Below are 25,258 nucleotides of genomic sequence, written 5' to 3' on the forward strand. Positions count from 1 at the left end.
GCTTCTGTGTGTGTGTGCATGTGTTTGTAAGGGGGGGGTGGTGGGATTGATTGTGCTGGTCCGCAGACCATGTGTGTACCCCAGGGGGTGGTGGGAGGTCGGCTGGAGAGAGCACAGAGGGTCCTGCTGCCCTGCATCAGAGAACCCCCCCGAGATTAAAGTAATCACCCGGCCAGATGAGTAGCAGAGCAAACACTGGCACCCAGTTGCGCACACACCCACGTGAGCACATGGCAGCGAGGGAGAGAGAGGAGATAGAAAGAAAGAGGAGAGACTGCTCCAGGTGTCACTAATGGGATTGCTGTGTGTTTGCAGGCTTTGCAGCGATACGATCTTGTCACCAAATGGCACACGATTGTTTTACATGCCCTCTGATGGCCCAGCTTTTACCAGGGAACACTCTGGGGATGTCATAGTGACTAGCTGATCCAGTTCAACTAAGCATTCATTGATCAGTTGGTCTTCTTTCAGTCTATTTCCCACCAACTTTTCTGCGTCTTGACCTCCCCCGCTCTCTCCTCTCTCTCCCAAGATATTGCTGCTAATGTTTTATGGACTGTTCTCAGCATAGCAAGCAATTTTCACAGGAAAAAAAGCGCCAAAAAAATTCCAGAGAGGTTAATCCAGCCTCTCTGGCAGCCATAACTCTCTTTAAAAGGCCCATATTTTTCAGGCCCTTATACAGCTGATTTATGTGTTTATTCACATTTCTACTCTTTATTGCCTTCTGTGCTATCAGCACATGTCCAAAGCCAACCCCATGCTTTATCCTGTTGTCTTCACAGGTGTGTCTCAAGGTGTGGCATCATTGGTTCGTGCCAGAGAGGGGGGCTCTGCAGAGCTGGGCTGCAGTCTCGCTCCTACATCCAAAGAAGCCACCACCCCAAACCTCTTTCCTCTGCATGTGGTGGAGTGGGTGCGCCTCGGTTTCAATGTTCCTGTCCTCATCAAATTTGGAGTGTATGCTCCTCGTGTTCATCCAAACTACAAGGGTAAGAGCTATGTGTTCGGTTACACAGTTCTTTCAGAAAACCAAAAAGACCTGGCTTTCATTTAATGTTTTCCCATTTCTATAGAGACTTGACTGCACACAGACTGTAATGTGGGATCTGAAAACAGTTATCACTAGACTCTGGAGCTACTATCATAGCAGTTTGTCTCTGAAAGGATTCAGGAGGGGAGGGGAGGGAAGGTGTCCATGTGGCAACATTTCTCTTTTACCTCAAGTTACATGCATCTGTCCTGTATGAGCAAAGGTAGGCAAAAGGAGGTTACACTGGTATTTATGAAGATTTGGGGAGGGATACTTTGGATGGAACAATACCCCAAATAGGTAATCCATCCAAACCACAGTCCCTGTAATTACTGCTGGTGTTCAGTCTGTGTGTTTCGAGACTGCAGTTGAGGTACGGGGAGAAGGGGAAGGGCGAGAATGGATGTGTTTTAATGGAGGCAGTTAAAGGGGGGTGGGGCAGCTGAGCAAGAAGAAGGGGGGTACCAGTAACGCGGTGCATAGGGGGGATTAGGAGTGTAGGTGGGGGCTTGGTGGTCTGATGACAGTGTTTTATTAGTATGCTGAGGGGTGACCCAGTAAGGGGAGATTGTTGTGCTGGAAGGAGGATGGATGAAGCATTGGGAATAATGGGAGTTTTCTTGCTAGAGCCCTATAATCCTGTCATTGTCTACCAGAGGACAAAAGACAAAGAGGGGTATCACAACCTCCCCTTGCCTTGCCAAAGCCAACAGGACTACTAGGACACCCAAAATCCCATACTGTCCCAACTAGGTCACTCAAATGTACGAGGAACCCTCTGCGTTTGTGGTGTTAGAACTTATTTTGCAGGAGGTCCTACAGGAAATGACATAGTCTGAGCCGAAATATGTTTGCAGCATTGTGACAACTCAGGAACCACGTCTGTGGTCTACAGGGGCTGAACCACAAACAGGCTGCCACCGCCGGGCAATTGGGCTACATGTGTTTGGCATGTTAACCCTCTTGTAGGCCGTTAACCATGTCATTGTTTAGGGGCAGTCATCTGATGCACAAGCAGCCATAATGAAGTAAACAACATTGCAGAAACGTGGCTCAGAGTAGAAGACTGTTTGGCATGTCCCAATATTTTGCCATATCCATCTATCCCTTGTGTGTACTTGTCTGGTGTGGGCTTTACCCCTGTCTGCCTCAGATCCTCATATCTCCCCTCCCACTGCAGGCAGATGGCAGCATGTGAAGCGTGTCACCGCTGTGGGTCTAATATATTCTACCCTCAAATTAAAATGTTGGGGGATTTCAGATTTAACCACAAGACAGTCAAGTAGGCGACCATTTCCCGATCTCTGTCTTGGCTTGTCTGAGATCAGGAACAAGAGAGCAGGGATGAGACCTATGCTGTCGTTCAGAGCAGGGGTGGATTTACAACATAATGGCTGCTTCGAATAAATCTAAGTAAGGTGTCAGGCGCACATATTACTAAATCTAAGTGTTTTCCTGTCCTTCCTTTGGTGGACTCATCGCTTTGCAAATGCTGCACATTTAACTAGGCTAAAATAAAACATGAAAAGCATTCCCAAATGCTGTCTGTCCTTGGTCTGGTGCTTTGTCTCGAGCTCGCTGATGCTATTGGCCATTTTTAGAAACTGAGATGAAAGAATCAAAGCATATCTTGGATGACTATTTCAGTCGTCCATTAAAGCAACATTTTTTGATACGATATCAGGTGTATTTGAGATGGCACTCTGTATTTGACGAGTGTCACGGCTACAGAGCGCCGTTCTCCTGTCGCCCCCCTCAGACATCAGCCTGTTTAGGTCTCAGAGAGCTTCTCATGTCTGCTTTGAGTGAATCAGGAAGGTATTAGTACCTCTCATCCCTCTTCCTCCCTGCCCTGCAGGGCTGAACATTAGTCAACTCACAACAAAGAGGAAACAGCCGGATAAACTCTGACTGACACACTACTATAGTCTGCTTGAGTTGCATTTGTTGAGACAATATGCTCGAGTCTTGCAGTGTCAGGATGGTTTACTGTTGCAGGGCTAGATCAAATGTCTCCTATGTGCTGAAGTAAATCGGTAGAGACTGTGAGCGGGGGACTCTAACCTGAGGTTAGAACGACAATGGGCAAACCCCCAGATCTCAGCAGGCCTCCATCACGCTCTCAGTGTGACCTCTGAAGTTAAGGCCTGCATTTGTCACACACATGCACAAGTCACGTACACATTCACCTAAATCTACCCATGCACACACACAAACCCAGAACTCTATGACCTACAGCTAAGCTTTTGCAAACATGTGTCTGTTTGACGATGACAAAAGCAGAAAAATAGCCCAGCTGAAAGGAGAAACTGCTTTTATCCATCACCAACCAGTTTTTCCGCCATAACTAGACTAGGGTGATGTGTGGTGAACAATGACACAATGAAAGAATAGATGGCTGCAACTTGGGAATTTCATGTTCGCCGGCTTAAAGCACCAGGCCTCTACAAAAGCTCTGTTACCTCATGCCTTAGGTGTGTCACTGGCCACATTCATATGAAGAGCATGAGATCAGTGCTGTGCTGTCCAACTGAGTAACTAAAGCAAATTTTAGGCAACTAGCAATTATTAACATCGGTGTTATCTTTTCCTGACCAGAAAACAAAGCTCAAGCTCTGTACTGGAAAACAGTTCAAATACCTCTCGTAATCTCACTGGACCAAATTCCATATTTTAAAATACTTTGCTCTGTGATCATGTACAAGGGCTAATGCCCTCGGTAAGTTGAATGGCCACTGTGTAAATTTGGCACGTGAGTTGTTTTCACTTGCTGGTGCAGGGGTTAACGGAGCCGGACAGAGCGAGAGGGACAGAGTTAACTGTAATCTATCTCACGACAAAGAGCTATTCATAAGAGGGTTAAACTGATTAGGGAGACAGGAGGATTGAAGAGAGAAATTTGGGGGAGTGGGAGGGGTGAGCTGTCAGAGGCAGGGGGCCGGTCCCAGACTTATGATTGTATTCAAATCAAAACACATCCCACAATGCACCTCTGCCCGACTCTCTTATGCACATACGGATGGACAAAGAAAAGCAGTGCTGATGCTTCTGCAAACAGAATAATCTGTCTTCCTCCATAGTCACCCCTGCTATTGTATCACATGTAATTCACTATACCCCATGTATTGCTATGTCAGTAAGTACCAGTGGGAACCCCCAATACAAAAATCACATGTTGATTACATTCCTTTGGAACAATAAAAGCCTTGTCCTGGAGCAAGAAAATACAATATACATGCAAAGAAAGTACACTTTAAATGTAACCCAAAATTAACAAGAATTTTGTGGGTAAAATGTATGCACTGCAAACTGTCCTCAGCTCCGCTGCATTGCTGTGGTGTCACTTGCAGAAAAAGCCTCATCAATCTTGACTTAAAAAAAAAGAATAGGATATCAAAAAACGTGAGACATGGCCAGCTACTGGCCAGCGGCACAGCTCTGAAAGCTGAGTTATTCCTAACCTGCCACCCACTGGGCGAGAACCTGACTCTCGCCAATATGAAGAGTGCTTCTTAGAGGTTCTCACAGCACCGGTGGATTAGTGTTTCCATTTTCTGCCCTTGGCTGCACTGCAGCTCGACCTGTTGGAAACAAGGCTCTTTTTAAGGTGGACTGGAGCTGTCATGTGATAGCTTCTGGAGGAAAAACTGCAAGGAGGAGGAGGAGGAGGAGGAGGAGGAGGAGGAGGGTGGACACGAGAAGGGAGCAGCAGCTATTGTTTTAGCCATTCTCCCTGTCCACCATAGAGTCTAATGATGTTTGTCTCTCGAGGAGGACTTGTGGACCTTGTGCTAATGTAGAACTAGGGGGAGTGATGAATGTGTCTGCTGGGGAGTTACGGAGCACAGAGGTCAGAAAGGTCAACCTCTCATTGGTTGTCAGTGGATTATCAACGCACACAATTCGAGTAACCTCTCCATAACCTCTTGCTCAGTTCCACTTGGACTGAAAAACAGGGTGGGTTTTTACTGATATGGTTGATCATTTTTCTCTCTTGTGTTCACTTATTGCAACATATTTGCACTGTATCTTTGCATCAGGCAGTCAGAGACTGCCTTTTTGTCAACATCCTTTGGGCAGAGCACCTGCCGAGTGCCATTTGAGATTTCAGTTCAAGTCCAAAGATGCAACATTCAAATTTAAATAAAGCAACATTTGTCACACAGCGTCAGCCTTTTGTCTGTCCACAGGCTGAAAGGAAAACACTCCTTTCTTTTTCTGCCTCTCATTCATTTCCCTCACTCTTCCTGGTCTGCCTCTTGTGCCGCTGGATGTGACACAAGGCCTGTTTTTTTAAATCTGCTTTTTCCCCATACTTGTAATTTTTCAAATCTATGACAGTAGAAACCCACCCCCCCATGCGGGATCGACCCTCCCCTACCCACGTTTGGCCTCGCCAGGTTTCTACAGCAACTGAATTCAAATCTAAACCTACAGCCCGGGCTTTTCTTGGTCTCATCACTATGGTAACCTGAGAGAATGAGGAGTGGGGGTCTGCCGTCTCTTTGTAGTGATGGACAAGAGGGAGGCTACGGGAAAGGGTTAAGTGTTCGACAGCGAAACCAGAATTCCCCCGTGGACACCCAGGGGGCAGGGCACAGACCAAATTTTGAAAATCAACATGTGTACACACCCACGTGCTTCTGAACCCACAAGATCAGTGCACACGGTCAGGCAGAGGGATTTCTATAGGCTGCGTTTTTAGTCATGTTACAGAATATGACAAGAGGTCCTATTAGCCACAGTGATCTTAAAGTATTCCATAATATTTAGCCACACGGGGATTAGGTGTGTGTTAAAGAGGGTTTGTGTGATTCTGCACGTGAAAGTGTTTTTCCTCTTAGCCCGCAGTGGGCAGTTAATTCCATGTCCAACTGGAAAAGGTTGCATAGGAAATGGGCAGCTCAGGGAGGATCCCTCATAGGGAGATAAAAGGAAAAGGCCTAAAGTTATCCCCACATCTGTTATCATCTGATTGCACATTTCGTCTCTCCCAGCCCTGCCCAGTTGTTTAATAGATGCTGACTGAAATGAGAGGTATTCATTTTATGGTGCCTCTAAGTGAGCACCGCCCATCAAACGCCAGTCTGTCTTTTAGGAGGTCAGTCAAACATTAAACCTAACTATTAAGCACAGCAACAGCCCCAGTCAGGAATGCAGGGTTAATTGTTAGCCATTGTTGTCTGTCTTTACTCTCAGTGAGTGTTTCACCCTGTCTTAAGGCCATGTAAAGAGTTAAATGAATTTCATAGCTTTTCAGACACTGCTGTCTGGAGGAAGACTGGTGTGAATAGTGAAGATATTGTGTTTCTCGTGATATTGTTGCTTCAGGGTTGCAGGACATTCAAGAATTCTCTGCTCTTATATACAATATGTCTTCTGAGGGAGAACCTAAAGATCAAAAGAAGAGACTGCTTTTTTTTCTTTTTGTAGTTCATTTCTTTGCACAAAGGGTTCAATGTGACAGACCTTGCTTATATCATCTAAGCAGCTTGTTAGCTGCAAACAAGTATGACATGATGCTGGAAACTTCTTCACATTCCCCTGTTTACTTTCAAACTGCTTTGGCCATGTCCTGGTATGAGCAACGTGTGTGTTTCCCCCCGGCACACATCCTCCTGTCGTTTAAAGCCCTGAGATTGAAGGGGGGAAAAAAGAGTTCATTGAGAGACAGAATAAAAGGAAGGGGGGCGGATGGGGAAGGGTAACTTCAGTACCCTGAAAACCAGTCTGCAGTCACCAGGCAACCAACAGATCAAGTTTCAAAGCCTGACAAGGAGTTGTAAGAAATACAGAGGGGAGGGAGTGGGATATGGGTGTGTGTGTGTGTGTGTGTGTGTGTGTGTGTGTGTGTGTGTGTGTGTGTGTGTGTGTGTGTGCGCGCGCTTGTGCATGGATCCATCTGTGTCTTTGAGGGTGTTCACACACAAGTTCAGAGCGTGCATCTGCCATGCTACACATTGCTTACCTCTGACCAGTGTCCCTCATTGATAAACAAAAACAGATGACTCAATTCATCATGCATCTGTTGTAGGAATCCCTTTTAAGCTGAAAACTACAAAAATGAAAAGACGTAAGCAGACTCACTCACTTTTGTCTATTTAAGTGATTTAATGAAGCTGCCTTCAAGTGTTCCTGGTATGATCGTCCTAGCTCTCCACTCCGCCACCACCCAAACCCTAAATGACAGGACACCATCTTCATCTGTAATCTTCCCTACCATTACAATCATCACTTGAGTGATTCATGCGTTTGCACTCCAACTTTGGGCCGCTGACTTCGCATCCTCTGAGCTGCATATTTTGTCTGCCACCTCCCCTATTTTCATAAATCTCAATTATGTGGTTGGTTATTTGCAACAAATATTACAGCTACAGTTGTTGCGTGTTGACACTGCACGTGGATTTGTCTGCTAGTATAAGGTCCATGACTTTGACTGTGGCCTTTGTGACACTGGATGCCTGTGTCCTCTGCATGGTAAGCCCCCTTCCTGCATGTGCTGACTCTGCCTGTCTGGCTGTGTGTGTATGTATGCTGACTCTCTCTCTCTGTCTCTCACCCCTTGCCCTACCACCCTCACCCCTCCACCCATAGGCCGCGTGTCTCTGACCCGGGGTGCCTCTCTGCTGGTGGAACGGCTGACCCTGGAGGACGAGGGCTGGTTCGAATGCCGCATCCTGCTCCTGGACAGCAAAAAAGACGACTTTCAAAACGGCACATGGACCTTCCTCTCCATCACAGGTGCAGCACTGCAGGGTTTTTGGGGACTCGGGAGCTGCTGCTTTCGTTACTCATCACTGGCACTGTCCATGTTTAGAACAGCCACAGCGTGGAGCCTGGCTGGGACTCTGAAGGCCCTGGCAAGAGTCTTATAGCAGCGTATCGGGTCGTTCTGTGTGACGCTCTGTGCACACGGTGATCACATCTTGTCTTTGTCTATGTCTAGCCTGCTGTGAGCTGATGTCAACGTAGGAGTTGGTTTTAAGCATAAGAGGAGCAGGACAGTGCATGTATGGCTTGTGTGGGCTAAAGATTAAGGTTAAATGCTTAAATCTGAGTCTTTTTAACCCACCTACTTCCCACTTTGTCACACACACACACACACCGGTTATTTATCATTTAGAGTGTGAATTAGGGATTTGACATGATTGCACTACAGTGAATGAAAGGCCCACATGTGCTGCATCAGGTTGCAGATGAACACTGGACTCCTTTCTTGTACTTAATAGTATTACATCAGTGCATGTATTATATATGAATATCGTATGAATATGTTTAGTAAACCCAAAACCAAACCTGACACTGAGCCTCGTACATTTTTAGCATGAATGGTTCCATCGGGGGACGAACACACGAACGTGGCAGTGTTCATGGTTCATGTCCATATTCTCTCTCTCTCTCTCTCTCTCTCTCTCTCTCTCTCTCTCTCTCATAAATGTAGTTGTGAACAGTTTAAATGAGAATGTTACATCTAAGTAAACCCACCAACTGCCCATCTCCACACAGGAAATGCGCAAGCTTTGGGGATCATCTAGATAAACCAAATGTTCAAAGCAGTAAACCAACTGCCACTGTATTAGGGCGAGCTGCAGGCGGTACCGCTAAGCCACTGCAAATCACACCAAAACTATTTGACTTTGGTTGTTTTTGTGGATTAACCATCCCTTTTAAGCATTTATTGAGAAATTGTCCACCTTGATGATGCTATGGTTGACTTCTGCTTCTGATTTAGTGCTCAAAGTCAAGTTAGTGATCTGATTTGAATATGTAAATAAGAATAAATATTTCATCTGCGCTGTCTTTGTTCTAGCTCCACCTGTGTTTATCAAGAAACCACCAACTTTTGTGGAGGTTCTGCTTGGAGAATCGCTGACTCTCAGCTGTGGAGCCCATGGCAACCCTCGACCAACTGTTGTCTGGCATAAAGATGAGAGCCAAATTGAGAAACATGAAAAAATAAAAGTGAGTTGGATTAACAGATGGCATTTGCAGTATTTTAATTCAATACTTTACAATTAGCATTTTCTGTAGGAGTGGTAGCTTTGATGTTCCTTTGAAGCAAATTGTTTTGTTGCCTTAGTCTCCTCGACAGCCTCATGATGTTCCTCCAACTTTTCTCTTTGATCCTCTCACTCTTTATCTCCGCCCCCTTTTAGGTGCTCAATGGTACCTTGTCTTTGGCCTCCGTCACAAGAAATATTTCAGGAGTGTACAAATGTCACGTGTCCAACTCAGAGGGGAACCTGACCCACTATACGCAGCTGCAGGTCAAAGGTCAGTGTTGAACTGTCATTCACCTGGTAAAGACAGAGTCTCAGCTTCTCTCATGTTTAAGCATGTGCTGTGGTGTGCAGGTAAGAAGGCACAGCTTTAACTTTAAGTTTTGTGAAAGTTACATCAACCGCACATGTTTTCCAGGGACAAGTTGTTTCAGATAGATGAAATTGTCCTCATCCCTGTCCTGCCTAAAGGCTTCATGATCTTGCTGTGCAACTGAAAACCCAGTGAATCATGGAAACATAGTCTATACTGCCGCCTACAGTCCATTCCCTGCCCTTGCAATGATTTAAGACACCACTCAACACTGATCTTTTCATTAATCCTGATCAGACAGGCGTAATATTTAAATCAAAATGAATGTTTTCTTCCATTATGTCAAAAGGGCCTCCAATCATCATCATCTCCCCAGAGGACACTACTCTCAACATGTCCCAGGATGCAGTTCTGCAGTGTCAGGCTGACGCCTATCCTTCTAACCTCACCTACGAGTGGGTGAAACAAGGACAGAATGTTTACCATATTGAGTGAGTACAGGTCTTTAAAGTATCCATGTATTCATGAACCCAGGATATTTGATCTACTTTTGTTCTGTCAAATATAAAACAGTTAATTAGTTAACATGACTTCCTGATTCCCAGACATAATTGATCACTATACTTTACTTCAGTGGAGTACTGGGAAGAATTAAAGGAAGTCTTTAAATATACACAATGGATCAATTAGGCATTTTTCCAAAGCATGCTGCTAATACAATCAATTCTAATTAGATTATTTCTAAGACTATTAAATCATGTGGCCATGAGCACGCTATAAACCTTACACAAAGGAGATTACTGTTCAGATTATTGCCACATATTCCATGCTCTGATAAATAACCTTCTCAAACAATACATTTTCGTTGTCATTACAGTAAAATTTGTTTTCATGTCAATTTATCACTTCTTAAATTGCGCCATGTTGTGTATCTTTTGGCTTTAGGTCTCTAAAGTCCAGGGTGAAGGTTTTGGTGGATGGAACACTTCTTATCCCTAATCTGATCCCAGAGGATGCTGGCAACTATACCTGTATCCCAACTAATGGGTTACTGACCCCCCCCTCAGCCTCTGCACACCTGAAAGTGAAACGTAAGGGTTTAGTCTGCTGTGAGGGGCAGCATCTGTGTGATTCCATACATCCACTCATTTTTTATAACCCTAACCCTGGTCAGGGTTGCAGGGGGCTTAAGCATTTCCCTGCATGCCCTGGGCCTCTAGAGAACCTCTTAAGTTACTTTTTGTGATGAATTCCTCCTCCTCCTTTTCAGACCCTGCACGTGTGGGCCGAATGTCCCGGGAAACATACTTGCCAGCAGGCATGGAGGGGTTCATTGTCTGCCCTGTCCAGGCTGATCCCCCTGTACTGTATGTCAACTGGACCAAAGATGGGAACACTTTGAATCTTGACAATGTAAGCTATGTAGTGTAGAAACACAATGTGTCATGCGGAGGAAATTGTCACAAACAGCACACATGCCTCATAAATTACTGTGCATCATTTTTTCCTCCTTTGACCAGTTCCCAGGTTGGATGGTGAACTCAGATGGCTCAGTTTTTATAGCAACAGCCAATGACAATGCTGTGGGCATGTACACATGTACGGCCTATAACAGCTATGGCACCATGGGCCAGTCTGAACCCACTCAGGTCATTTTGCAGGTAAGGCCGTTGTTCTCAACTTCAGTTACAGAGAAAACGCTTTCCTATGAGTGCACACAGTAATACATGGGCAGAAGTAAACAGGCTCCCTCCCTCCTCCAGGACCCACCAACGTTCCGAGTGCCTCCTCAGCCTGAGTATCTCCAGGAGGTGGGCAGAGACTTGATCATCCCCTGTGAAGCCAGTGGAGACCCTGCTCCAAACATAACGTGGAGCAAGGTACAGGAGCTTTTCCACTCTGTTAGATAGAGTTGCTGTTCAAGCACGTCTTCTATTAATTCCTTATTTTAACTTGTTGCTGTCCTTCCTCACAGATTGGTCCCACTCCTCGCTCCCTGTACACTGTGTTGGCTAACGGCTCCCTCCTGCTGCAGCCACTCAGTAAAGATCACCATGGGGGCTGGGAGTGCTTGGCCACTAATCGTGTTGCGACTGTCGGTGCAGGCACTGTGGTCATGGTGCTGGGTGAGTGGGAAAACCTTATTTCTGCCAGCTACTATGTTGATATGTGACACTTAACTGAATTTATTCACGTGAATTGTCGACAGTTCAAACGTAGTGTTTTTCTGTTCCTCAGGCACCAGTCCTCATGCTGTTTCCTCAGTATTTGTCATCGCAGAGATGAACCAGGCCAACGTGTCCTGGGTGCCTGGCTTTGATGGTGGATACACCCAGAAGTTCACTGTATGGTCAGTAACATCCGACACATATCGTATGACGCAGTTCTCAGCTGTCAACAACAATCCTTACTGCTTTATGCTCTGTCTTTATTTTGGCTATTTTAATTTTTTTTTCAGGGTCAAGCAGGCATCCAGAGGGAAACATGAATGGGCGTCTTTGCCTGTGCCGACATCCAAAAACTACCTGCTGGTGACCGGGCTACTTGCTGGCACCGGCTATCAGTTCAGTGTCCTACCTCAGAACAAACTCGGCTCTGGACCTTTCAGTGAAATTGTTTCTGTGCGAACACAAGGTTTGTACAAGTGAACTTATGTCCTGTATTCAGTTTCCCTCACTCTCTCTAATGCTGTTTTGCTGTACGTATGTATGTATATGTATCAGTTTGAACTTATATTGGGTCTTCTTATCAGCTGTGCCAACAGAGGCACCTACAGCCATCACCACTCTCCCAATCCTGGATCCTCCCATATTCCTGTCAGCCAACCGGACTGAGCGAGGTGTTCTCCTCCAGTGGTCGCCTCCCGAGGATCCTTCCTCTCCACTGACAGGTTATGTGCTGCAGGCCCGCAGGGATCAGGGTCAGTGGGTCATCCTCAGCAGCGACATCAGTGCCAATCAGAGTGAACTACTTGTACAAGGACTGTTAAGGGTAACAATCAGATTATTTCTTACTTAGCATCTGTACTTTCCAAAGATCAACCTGGTTTCATGTACGTTAAAGTGCTATTGTGCAATATAATATAATTATAATTAATTCATTATATATAATAATAATATCAAACTGATGATGATTTATAATGAAAATGTTTGATGAAGTAACTTTCATCACACGCGTACTAGTTTATATTTAATCAAACGTCTGATGTGGCTTTCTCTCAGGACTCCAGTTATGATCTGAGGCTGATGTCTCGCAGCAATAAAGTGCTCAGTGAACCGAGTGAGTCTGTCAATGCATCCACCATAGGTAAGTGGCTTTATATGGATTACCATGAGCATTACGTGCATATTGAGTCAAGGTTCTGGCATATGTTTATTAATATATATTTACAAAATCATTGGTTTTTAGCAATGGAATTCTGCGCCCACCATTATTGACTCTGGTCTGAATACAGGGATGGAGATTTACCCCCTGCGGCCAAGTTTCTTGGAGGTCATCCCCGAGCCCCTGTTGGCTGGTGTGTTAGGAGGAGTGTGCTTCCTGTTTGTGGCCATCATCCTCTCCTTGGTGACAGCATGCTATATGAGTCACAGGAGACAATGTCGGCGCAGAAAGAGAAGACAAGGTAAAACTTTATTTAAATTAGTATTAATTATTAATTAAAATAGTTTTCTCTAAAAAATGTAATTGTTGTTTAAACTCTGTTGGTGTGCGGAAAGTGCAATTGTTGATTTCTGAGTTGATGTTAAATACACTTTGTCATGATTGGACAACTTCAACTGTGTAGTTGTTTGACATTTTAATTCTTCATTCATCTTATCTTAGATCTCCCATCTGCCCTCCAGAAGAACTCATCTCCAGAGTAAGTGTCCTCATCAGTACACCTGTATATTTTTAATAAAACATTTCTGTTACTTCATTTGCATTTTGATTTGAACCATACATTGCAATGTATCTATTGCTTATTTGTGCCTCTATTTTTGTAAAGCTTGAATGTTTTTTAATTAATGTATCGCTATTATAGCCATCAATAGACAGGGTTGATACACTATAAGCCACTTTTCTTCATACTCTGCTACCAGCCGTCTAACTTCATAACTTTAGTAAATCATATATGATCTGTCAATGACATTTTGACTACATACCGACAATGAAATGAAACTACTTTACAAACAATCATTGCAATCTCTGCCATCTTTGATGTAGTATGAATGTGCAAAAAGGTGCAAATTGCACCTTTTATCATTTTGTGTGAGAATATGCAGTACTGTGAGGTTGTTTTAAGCTTTTTTTTTTTATCTATGTCTTTCTCAGAGCTCGCTCACCTCCTCGCAGCCCAGACAGTGTCCTAAAGCTGAAGCTGTGTCCGCCGCTTCCTTTCTTCCCCAACTCCTCGTCCTCACAGTCCAATCGGTCCTCCTTTGATAAAGGCAGCCGTGGGGAATACCACGACCAGCGGAAACAACTCCTGTCCAACTCTTCTCCGCCACCACATTACACACTCTTTGAGAGTCACCTGGGGTCTCAGGCCGTCTCACCAAATGCTTTGGAATCCATCTCCAGAGGCCCAGATGGACGCTTCATTGTCCAACCACTGCCAGAGGGTTCCAGTCACTCCATTAGGAAAAACTTGAGGAAGGACATCCTGCAAAGTAATGGTGGGGCAAGTGGCTCAGGGAGTAACAGGACATCATTCAGGGACTCTCCAAAGTCAAGCATTTTGAGCACAGAGAAGGACGAGAGGAAGAATTCTCCTCTCACTGTGGATGTCCCAGAGCTGAGCAGACCTCCTTCCTCCCCAGGAAGAGTACGGGCCATGGCCAGAAACTTCTCCCGTCACGGCTGCTTTTACTCTGACGACGAACAAGGCTCAGAGGCACTATTAGAAAGAGCCAGCTTCTATTCAGACAACAGTGAGAAAAAACCCAGTGATTCTCTCAGGAGATATCGTATGCCGGGCCACACTGAAGATCTGTTTCCAAGTTTGGGCAGGAGAACTAAGCTTCTGGATAGAGAAAGAGATAAACCACACCCTTCAGGCTACCAGCCTATTGAGAGTCAGTTAACTAATAACAGCACGCTGGTCTCACAACTTGACAGTGAGCTGGACAGGGATAGCATTAACAAGTGTGTCCAACTTGCAAAGGAGAGGGAAGAAATGGAGAGGGAGCTGGAGAGCTATTCAGCCGACCACAGAAGTCGAGGCCGTGGGAGAGACGAACGTCAGTCTAATAAGACAGAAAGCCCTCAAAGGGACACACCCAAGTCAGAGGAAGAGCCTGTATGGAAGCCACAAGATGTCACCATCCGACAGAAACACAGGCCCTTAGGTCAGACAAGTCGGGTATCTGACTATCGGAGGGCGTGCTATTTTGGGAACACCAGCAGTCCCATGGACCGGCTCCCCACGTCTCGCATACAATGGGACATCAGCCCCGTTACATCGGTCACCAGCCTTATTCCTGTGCGGAGACCCGGGGAGACCACATCACCCAGGTCACAGCATCCTCGCACATGTAGGGATACTACAGATGACTCTCTTGCTGTTGATTCATCACGCTCTCCGGTCACCCAGAACACCTCCCTCCCCATGCTCTCCCCTGACATCACCTCAGAAAGTCCTGCCCTGTGTCTACAAACACCAGACAGAGCCAGGTCATTGAGTTCTCAGAGAGAGACAGATGTATGCAGGAAGTCCATGACTGAGCAGGGCTTAAGGGAAAAGACACAGGATAGAGGTGTTGCTTCAAGGTCCAGACATTCATATGCTTATGCAGGCACTCAGCCCTGGGATTCAGCTGCCAGAGGTCCTTCAGTTGACAGTTCAGCCTCTGCACCATATAATCAGCCTGAAAGAACTACAGAAGTAGACTACACAGCCACAAGGGATCCCAGTCCATCAAGTTATTCTACTTTACCCTATGATCATCATGAAGTAGGGGCAAAGGCCAAAGAAAAGGAGACTCAGGCCCGGCATGACCGACGGAGTTCAGGGTTTTACTCTGAGTTAGAGAGAGAGGGTGTGCGAACACGCTCCAGGAAGAGTGACAAATGTCTCTTCCCTGATAGTCCAAGCCCCATTTCAACATTGACTCTTGTAGAAGAGGTCGAGAGTGACCAGTCCCAATTTTCTGTCCCAGGGATGTCAGGGTCCTTCAAGGCCAAGCCTGCAGCTCCATCTCCCACAATGTCCCCATTGCAGACAAGTGCAATTCTTGAATACCTGAGCCTCCCAGGTTTCATTGAAATGAGCGTGGATGAGCCTGTGGAAGACACTGAAGTCACAGACACTGCTGGACAAAGTTCAAAACTAAAGCCAGAAAAGTCCCCAGGGGTTAAGCCTGATGTAGTTCCTAAAAATTGGGAGGTTCATGTTCAGGAAAACCGGGAAACACACTCAAACCAAACTCATTCTGCAGGTGCTCCAGAGTCCAGCTTTGATGTTAGTAAAAAACGCTATAAACACTCCCTCCATATGGAAGGTAGAGATTCTTCACTAAGAGTAAGATTTCCAGATGAGATGAGACCATCATCACCTGGTCCAGAAAAAACTAGCAAGCAGCTCTATGATGAGAAAACACAAATTAGAGTTGGGAACAAAAGCACAGACAGACCTGAATCCAGACTTGGATCCAGGTCAGCTCACACCTTGTTCAGTGCAGCTAAAGGCATGGCAGATATAGTGTCAAAACACTCACAGAGTTTTGTAGACAGCAGTGAGTCTTTATCAGAGCAATCCCAAAGACAAGCTTCTCAGGGCAGCAGGACTAATAACATTGCATCACGAATATGTCAAGCCCCTGTGCCATTTCTAAAGAAATCCTTAAGCATGGGCCCTTGTAGGACGCTCTCAGGTATGGTACAGCCTCGTCCTTTCCTAAAGAAATCCTTCAGTTTAGGCTCACAGAGGTGGGAGCACTTTGAGAGCCCGAGGACATATATTTCTGAGAGATGTTACTGGGACGAGTTCCCAAACCCAGATGTCAGGGTGAAGTCCTACAGTTTGGGTCGCAGTCCGTCTTCCCTTCCCAGGCCAGGCCCCTCCTGGAGGGAGTATGTCCCATTTAGACGCCCCAGTATGGGGAGCTTAGAGAGGCCTCACCACACACAAAGATCTTTAGATAGTCCTTCCTACCTCACTCCTTCGATGTACCCACTCAGACAAACCTCAGTCTCCCCGATGCTGGAACCCTCTGATCCACGACGGCAAGCCGCTGTTTTCCCAGAGTCCTCCAGGTGGTCTCCCTCTTATCAAGATAACCTGAGGTCTGCCCAGCATAAATATGTCCCCATGCCCTCCTCCATCCCTGTCCCCCAGTACCAACACTGGCCAGGATCCAGAGGAGAAAGCATGAGGCCCATGGACCCCAGGAGGGGCCCTCCGAGGTCCTACCTGCCCAGGGGAATCAGCTGGCCCTCACCTTACTATGCCGCCTTCCCACCCAGGGAGGGAGAGAGTTACAGACAGACAGAAAGAATGATGGGGAGGGGAGGGGAGACAGAGATCAGGGAGGCAGGGAGGGCCAGTTATGCCAGTCAGAGCAGTGGTAGAGGTAGTGCGGGTCTCTTCCGACAGTCCCTGTCCATCACTCCCACACTGCTCAGCTCCCCCGAAACCACCGAGGAAAGCGAGAGGCACAGAGCTGACGTGGAGCTGCCTGAGAGGAGAGCGAAAAGGTGAAACACCACCACACCTGGACAATAACAACAAACACACTGGAGTCTTCTTGGCAGAGGGATTTATTTATGTTGCCAAAATAACGTTAATATTGTTGTTTTTGTATATTGTTTGTGGTTTCTGCTGTGTGACCACTTGTTTTGTGTATCTCAATAGAAGGAACACATCAGTAGATGAGAGTTATGAGTGGGACTCTGCTGATGCCTGTGTGGACTCGGAGGTCCTGGAGGCCATGAGGTTTGATCAGTCACAAATGGGTTTTCGGAGAGGCAGGGGGGAGCTCAGATGTGATCAAGCTGTTGGCCTCCAGGACCGGCGACAGAAAGGTGATCTTTTTTTTTTTTACATTCTCATTGTGTGTTGGATGCCTTCGATGTTGCATGTGTCATTGTGATTGTACTGCTTGATGCGATGATGCTGCATGTGTTCATCCTGTGCCCTTGTGCTGTGATTATTGTGAGCTTGTCCCATGACGTGCCCATCCATGCATTTCCTCTCCCTGATGCCCTCCCCAGGCCCGTCTCCCTCAGTCAGCCCGCCAGTTTCCAACCCATCTCGCTGCCAGTACAGCCGCTCCCTAAGCGAGGCGCGTTTCAACGCTCTCCGCCAGGAGTACCAAGAGTACAGGCGGGCTCAGGAATCCATCTGTTCCCGTGAGCCCTGCCTCACCTCTGGCCACGATTCAGACTCTGACTCCAACTCAGCACTGCTCTAGCAGCCGAACTCGGTCCGTTATTCTGCCTGCCCTCTCACCTCTTTCCTCTTTTTTTCCCACCTCTCCCTGCTCGCCTGCCTGCATCCTTTTCTTGCCTGCTACTGTCATCCGTGTGCAGTGAATTTATGCATGCCAAAACCTACGCTGCTCAATTTATAGTTAAAATGTTTTAACTTTGTCCTTTTAAGAGCTGTTCTCTAATGCTGTGCTGCTCTTTGTCGTTCACAGGTATATCTAAGACAGATAGACCAAAACAACAGTTGTAATGAACAGACGACAGCACTGTGGTCCCGGTCACTATCACACCTCACTGGAGCTATGTCATGAAATGAATTCATTGTCTAAAGTTTTTATTCTCTGTTACAGCAGACTAAAGTTAAGCAATTTAAAGAGACAGTACTACTGTATATGCTGCCATCAAATGTGACTGCAATTCCTCAGTTGTTATCAGATGACATTTTTTTCTTGTACTTGTTCCATTGTGCTTTGCATAATGAAGCTGAGAAGGGATTATTTATTTTTTCTAAGAAGTTCGTGCAACTGTATTTTGGGATTTCTTTTTAAACCTTGACAATCAGGCATAAAAGGCCCCTTTTGAGGAATGAAATGTGCACTCTTGGCTAAGACAGATTTACAGTTGAGAGTTGAGAAAGACCTGCTTTATAAAAGCAGCAGCATGCTACATAATGAAGGTTGTCTTTCAAGTTGATGTCCATCACATCATAGACTCCCTTTTGTTAATAATGTAGGTCTGTGTCCAAGATAACATCTGTTTGTGGGAAAGTCTGTATCTGTAATGTTACCTGTGTTGCCTATCAAACAGTGCTCGAAGCATTTCAATCACCATCTCCCTCTGAATATGACAAAAGTACTTCAATAATAGTACTTAAAGATCACTTGATTAGGCAACTGATTTTTGTACTTCAGGATATCTAACTTTTTTACTTAAAACAATAATTTACTGTATTTAAAAGAAGAATTTGTTTGTTATTTGCCATTGTGATTTTCCTGTTGGTTCCCTGAACTCATTTCCTGTTTTATACATATTATCTGTCACAATAACGTTCCCCTGTTGAGACTTTATTCATCAGATCACTTAAAATAGCCTCCCAGGATTTGTTCAAAATGTACAAATGTTTATATGTACCTTAATGTGAATGAACCCTGCTGTTGTATTGTATAGTCCACTTCATCATTTCATCAGATGAGAAAATGCTACTTTACTCCACCTGAATCGGTTGAACCTTGCCTCTGCGATTAGATGACAGTAAACACAGTAAAACTTGATAAGAAACACAGGGAAAATTACTTTTGCCTTATTTTTTTTTACCATGAAAGGTTTGAGCTGACAAGCTACAATCAAACAAAACTGATCAGAGGATTAAAAATTGAAAAGTTTTACCTTTTTCTTTTCTTAAGTTTTGCTCACATGATGAGTATATCTGTATATTTATTAAGGCGAGTTATAATATGCAACAATGTTTACAATTCACATCATTGATGTGAAGGCAACACTGTGAATATTTTATCTACTTGTGATTCTGTATTTGAATTGCAAGTCTGTCATGAATTTTCTGCCCATTAGCCTACTTTTTTTCTTTGTTTTTTCTACTGAAAAATAACAAAAGCTGTTTTTTTACGACAAACAGAGATTTAAAGAATATCTTTGTAGCTACACTTTTGGAAGAGTCAAGATTTGTACTATATTTACTTAAATAACCCCGATGGAAATCTTCATATGGAGTGAGTATGCATTTCTGATGATGGTTTTGAAAGTTTTGTACAAACTGGAAATTTTTATATCTTGCCACCTGTTTGTTTTTGTCATTTTTATATGTTGGTAATGAATAAATTGTTTTATTCTGAATGTACCAGAGAATGAGCTGATTTTTCATTGACAGTGAGCACGGTTGTTCTTTAACTTAATGAAATCAGCGCGTTAACAGGGAGGGCCACATCTTTAATCACCTGTCAAGTCTACTTAAATCTGGTTAAGCCATCCTCTCCACACCTCGAGCGTGGCTCTATTGCACCCCATCCTTAAATCTCCCGTATTTTAACATACTGCAAGTACTGAGTAATCCTTCTGGAGGAAGGTGAGTCACAGGTGTCACTGTTGATTTCAAGGATTTGGGGGAGAGATTTAACATCTTAAAATGTTCATGGACTTTTAGTCAGTGATATTAAAAGAACAATAATGGGAAGTACAGTGTGTCTACAGTACACACAAGGTGTATATTCTCATTGGTTTAGCCTAAATGAGCCTAAAAAGCATATATTGGTTTGTACATCCTATTTTTTCATCATCCCAAAGTTGTAATGCGCCTGCAAAACTGACAAAGGATCAGAGGCAATTGTTATTAAACTGCTGACCCTTTACAAGGTCAGTGTTAGCCTGATCAAATACAGAGGTGGGCTTTCAACTGTGTTTTGGTTGACTGTTACACAGATGTGTCACTGTGAGGACAATGAATTCCTCCCTGCCTGACATGAGTAAGATATATATATATATATATATATATATATATATATATATATATATATATATATATATATATATATATCTTATATCCTATATCTTATATATGCTCAGATGTTCTCTGGACTCATACAGATAATTGGGCTCACCTACTATAGTACCAACAATTACACACGACAAGCCATTTGCTCTTTAACTAAAGCATTTATATTGTTTCAGGTAAGAATTCATCACAATACAGAGGTGTATGTTGTACATCAACACCAACTTCTTCTATTTCTCTTTTTCCAGACTTAAAATGTCACATCACTTGGTTGACATACGCATGACATGTTTGACCATATTTCCAATACCATCAAATATATAGTGGTAGTGATAGTCTGTTTCCCACATGAAGGAAGGGGTGCTGACCACTTTGTTCTTCTCATCCACACAGGCTTCGTAAAAGAACGGGTTAAGGCCAAAGCAGGAGTTATTTCAGAACAAAACCAACAACAAAAGGAACATAAATCGGTGTAAATGTAGCTAACAACTAACAATGCAAGTAAAAAAGAGACCTCTGAAAGGATATATATGGCTCACGACCATTGTGGCGAGCGCCCATGCTCTTCACAGCCTGCACCATGTTTGTGTTGGGCCAGTTCCCCCAGCGAGTGCTGTCGTCCCGCTCATAGCCCATAGTCACCTCGATGCCAGGCAGCACGCGGCAGGCCAGCAGAGGAGCCATGCTGGCCAGTCTGAAACAGGGGCAGACAGTCAGCAGACAGCCAGTTGAGGTTTTTATTAAGTCAAGATTAAGAGACGGGACTGATCAGGGAGTGAGAATAATTGCCTTACCAGTATCAGACAGAGGAGACTCAAAGCCTGAAAAAGAGAGGATCTCGGAGCATAAAGCACTGGGACAGCAGTGTGAAGCTCAGCATTACTGACCAGAAGATGAGTATGAGGCAAGATTACAGATTGTCAGCTGTTTATTATCACCATTTTCCCAAAAAAAGACGACACTTGAACAATTTGTGAAGTTTAACTGGGACCCCACAGACTTAAACTTAATTTCCAGTGTAGTTTAAGTCAGTAGGATCCCACTAATTATACCTGCTGCTTGACATGACCACTGTTTCCCTGGCAAAGGACACAACATGGACCTAGAGGTGATGCTAGCATGAACTTAATTAACTTTAATCCCCTTTCCACTCACATTAAATGACTTGCTAAATATCAACCAGTAATCTTAGACATCTGATGTAACAACGTGTTATTTAAAGCCCCCACACACCCACAGTATGCTCCATCCACACAGGTCTGGACCTCCTCTCAGGACAGTGTGGGTGTGTACAGATCAGACTTGACTGATCTCTCATTCTCCTGTTATTTTCATTTGGTAGGTGACAGCAGAAACAGACAGGAAACATGGGGGGGGAGAGTGAAGACATGTAGTTTGGTGAACTCACATTATTCCCTGCACAGCCCATCCCAACTTGAACCTGTGCAGGGGTCTAACCAGCCAAAGTGTGTGTGGGCTGTTTCTTTAAAGAAATGCAGGTGCTATTTTATGCTTATACTTAGTATTTATTGAAGATATCTTGTATACAACAGTACAGTAACAACCTGAAGTCTACATAAGGCAATGGTGTAGATTTTGCTGCAGTTGAAATCTTCTTTTTCTTTTTCTTTGAATTTTGGCCGTAGTAGGAAAAGCACAAGTATTACTAGTAACATTAACTGGGGCTCCCAGTAAGTCATGACAGAGTGACAGTGAGGCAGCATGACCAACACCAGAACTGTATGCAGCTAAATGGAATTCAGCCATAATTAATGTAATTATTTACACCTGTGTTTGTCCTACTGTGACATGTCAAAATGTCTTCTCTAAACGGCTGTAACTGGACCTTATTTTGTTTTTGGAATTAAAGATTATACTGACTTCACAGTTGCTGCTCATTCAAAGACACTGTACCCCAGTCTGCACTCTCTATTCCGTTAACATTTTACAGTAAATGGGCCACTGACACTGTTCTGTTCTGTTCTGTTGACAGAGTATGCAAAGGTCTGCTAAACTCAGTGCAGTCTGATAATGAAGAGCAGTTTTAATTGTCTGCCTGCGGCGCCTCACAGGCCCTGAACATTTCCTCCCACTGGACTCTGTCATTTATCAACAAAGTGCATCTTTCCAATGCCACACACGATATCTGACCCTGTGAGCCAACATGCCTCTGTGTTGCATGTTGCAAAGTGAATTACAACTCGCCAAAAATATTAAAAACAAAGCAGGCTATGTGAAGCTAGCAGACAACATTTTAAAGGTGAATGTTGCTGCTGGATTCAGTTTGATAAGCCTTGCTTACTTCAGATGGATTTTGAGGTGAGGACGCGTCCAACTGATTAACATTTTGTCTTTTACACTCCTTAATCAAGCAGGAGAGGAACACTGATGAAATCAGAGGAAACACACGAGGTGAGGAGTGGCAGCTGGAGGGTTTGTGCTGTAGAGAAGTGTTCAAGTTTGCCGCCAGGGGGCTAAATTATTGCTTTGAGATAGATGGTCTAAATTTATACTCCGCTTGTTTTGTCGACAGATCAGTTTGACAAATTTCAAGACAACAATTACAGCTCAGACAAGACAGAACAATAGAAGGGGGCGAGTCTGAGAGCACTGATCCTCCTGTCTGCAACAGCAACATGTGAATCACACTGTTACTGACTCCTACAGTACACAGCAATGCTCACTTTGCACATCTCTTCATGGCCTTTATTATCACTTGTAATTAGAATAATTGTATTTTGCATTTTCATTTGAGATAAAATTACCTTTACTGGCTCAAACTCTTTACAGGCCTTAATGGCAATAGGAAGGATTACACTGGTATTATCCTTTAAATGAAGGCTGGCTCCAGGTCAAAACTCAACAGATCTTTTAACCCTGTGTTGTCATGGTGACAGCTGCTTCATCCTCTTCTCCCTCCTTCTCTGCCTCCAACTCCACCCTTTAATTCCCGTAATCCCGCATCTCCAGTCATCTCAGCCCTGCCATTCTGCACCTGTCCCCTCACCTGACCCCGTCACCCCGTCAGTCCACGTGTGCCAACCCGGTGCCAGCGTAGTAGCCAAGGGATCAGGAGTCACTCTCTACCGGATCACATACTGTATTGTGCCTTCACTCTGTCCTGCCTGCTTTAACCCAGGATTTGCCTTGTCTGACTGTCTGACTCACGTTGCCAACGTTCCTCTTTAGAGAGTAAAGAGGGCTTTCAACACACCTGCTCTTCCTGCTGTGATCAGTGAGAGCAGAAGTGAAGACTTTCGCCAGACAGCCTCTTAAATGGTGCATCAACTTGCGTGAGACAGTTCATAAAGCACATTTTTACAAAAGCACATTTTTACAAACTTAAGCTGAGGTTTTTTTTTCTTTAATTTGATTTATTTCGTGGCTTTTTCTTCAGTTATTTAATGTAGATTTTTATTCCGTTTTCAGATTTGCCTTTTTTGGCATTTTTTAGTGAATATTTTATTGTATATATTATAATAATAATAATGATAATAATAATAATAGCAACAACATCTGCCAATAATAGGATCTATTTTATCTAAACGTCATAACATGTTCTGCAACATTTTTATGCAAGATTTGTCAACAAAGATGTTTTATTTCTATTTATTTATCAGCATCTATAAGCAGCTCAGTATTCATTGTCTTTTCATTTACTTTTTTCCTTTCTACAGCTGCTCCAACGTCCCAATTCCATTACAGGGATCATTTAAGTCTCATGTATTTATCTAGTCTAATGCAATCTTATGTCATCTGATTTAAAGTGTGGTACGAACCAGTGACTGTCTGCAATTTTGCCTCATACTTGGATGTGAATTTTAAGTGATTGTACAGCAAATGTCCCACACTGCTGCCCTCATACTTTAACCTTTTGAGTGTACATAAGTAGAGTTATTAGAGTTGCTCCCTTAGTACTGATAGATTGAATAGTGACCAAATAATACATACCCAATAGGCTTGCGTGAACGGTGGAAATCTTTAAGCACCCTTTCCACATCATTATGCAGCTTGCAGTCTTTGCCATCCTTCACAAAAGAGGATCTAAAGAATTGAGAGTTATATGATAATATTAGTGTTCCATCTTCATCATGCAGGCTTGTATTGTATCTCATTTTACGCTACACAATCTCAAAGTGATCATGCCATATTTCTTTAGTCCTCACAGATTCTTGGTGACGCCGTGGCCTCCAGGAAAGATGACAGCATCAAAGCTGTTGACATCCAGCTTGGACAGGTCTTGCATTTGAGTCATTCCTTGCCCATGACTGAATCGAGCCGACTCCATCATCATGTTCCTATGTAACGGCCAGAAATAATCATAAATACTATCTTCTGGAATTAGTCAAGTCAGGTGTATAAACATGCAACGTTAAATAAGACCCTGGTCCATCCGAAAGTGTTTCCTGACAAGCCTACCGGTTCTCGCCAGAGGCAGGCTGCTTCCTCATGTGGTCCATCACATGCATCTGCTGCTGATTTGGAGCAAACATCTGGAAGCGAGCGCCGTTACGGCTCAGGTGGTACATGGTGCTGAAGACAGAGTTGTGAGTTACTATCTCTGCATGGCGATATGTTGATGCAATGGTGTGAAATTCCTGTCCTGAGCTCAGCAGGAGTGATACTCACTATACTCCCTCATGGACATCAGTCCCATCCCACCAGCCACATCCTGAGAAAACCTGGAATACATTGAGATTCGCAGATCTCAATGACGCCCACACTAATAATTTGTCTACTTTTCTCCACTGATATTGATATGTTTCACTTACCACCGCAATATTGGTGTTTCCCCAGTTGCCATAGTCACTGTGGTGAACAAAGCAGGCAGGCTGGCGAGAAAGAGCAGCCAGTGTTTGTTTTGACAGCAAGGTCCTGGTTGCCAGCATGATTTAGCTTCAATCTCAGTGTTGCAGGAGGAAAATGTGACTTAACAGTTTTCCACTGAGCCTGTATAGACTTTTGATGGTTGTAATATTGAACTTGCAGAGACGCTC

The 25,258-nt window shown here is 44.3% G+C and overlaps 2 protein-coding genes across 2 annotated transcripts; one reads left to right on the forward strand and one right to left on the reverse strand.

The window, feature by feature from the left end:
* Nucleotides 1-742: 742 nt before the first annotated feature.
* igsf9b (immunoglobulin superfamily, member 9b) lies at nt 743-17,739 on the forward strand. Its single transcript, XM_070903847.1, has 20 exons — nt 743-992; nt 7,628-7,774; nt 8,844-8,995; nt 9,190-9,307; nt 9,696-9,837; nt 10,292-10,437; nt 10,617-10,759; nt 10,867-11,007; nt 11,110-11,226; nt 11,322-11,472; nt 11,585-11,696; nt 11,805-11,984; nt 12,070-12,337; nt 12,568-12,652; nt 12,801-12,971; nt 13,172-13,208; nt 13,661-15,001; nt 16,508-17,023; nt 17,181-17,350; nt 17,540-17,739. The coding sequence occupies exons 1-20, from the start codon at nt 743-745 to the stop codon at nt 17,737-17,739; spliced, it is 4,587 nt and encodes a 1,528-aa protein (XP_070759948.1).
* A 2,714-nt stretch (nt 17,740-20,453) lies between these two features.
* gatd3l (glutamine amidotransferase class 1 domain containing 3, like) lies at nt 20,454-25,150 on the reverse strand. Its single transcript, XM_070904742.1, has 7 exons — nt 25,034-25,150; nt 24,891-24,943; nt 24,681-24,794; nt 24,428-24,559; nt 24,213-24,305; nt 20,790-20,955; nt 20,454-20,659 (listed from the first exon to the last, which is right to left on the reverse strand). Exons 1-7 carry the CDS (start codon nt 25,148-25,150, stop codon nt 20,525-20,527), a joined length of 810 nt encoding a protein of 269 aa, XP_070760843.1. The 3' UTR covers nt 20,454-20,524.
* Between the last annotated feature and the right edge of the window lie 108 nt (nt 25,151-25,258).

Source organism: Enoplosus armatus, chromosome 4, assembly GCF_043641665.1.
Source record: "Enoplosus armatus isolate fEnoArm2 chromosome 4, fEnoArm2.hap1, whole genome shotgun sequence".
In the NCBI taxonomy this organism is placed as follows: Eukaryota; Metazoa; Chordata; class Actinopteri; order Centrarchiformes; family Enoplosidae; genus Enoplosus; species Enoplosus armatus.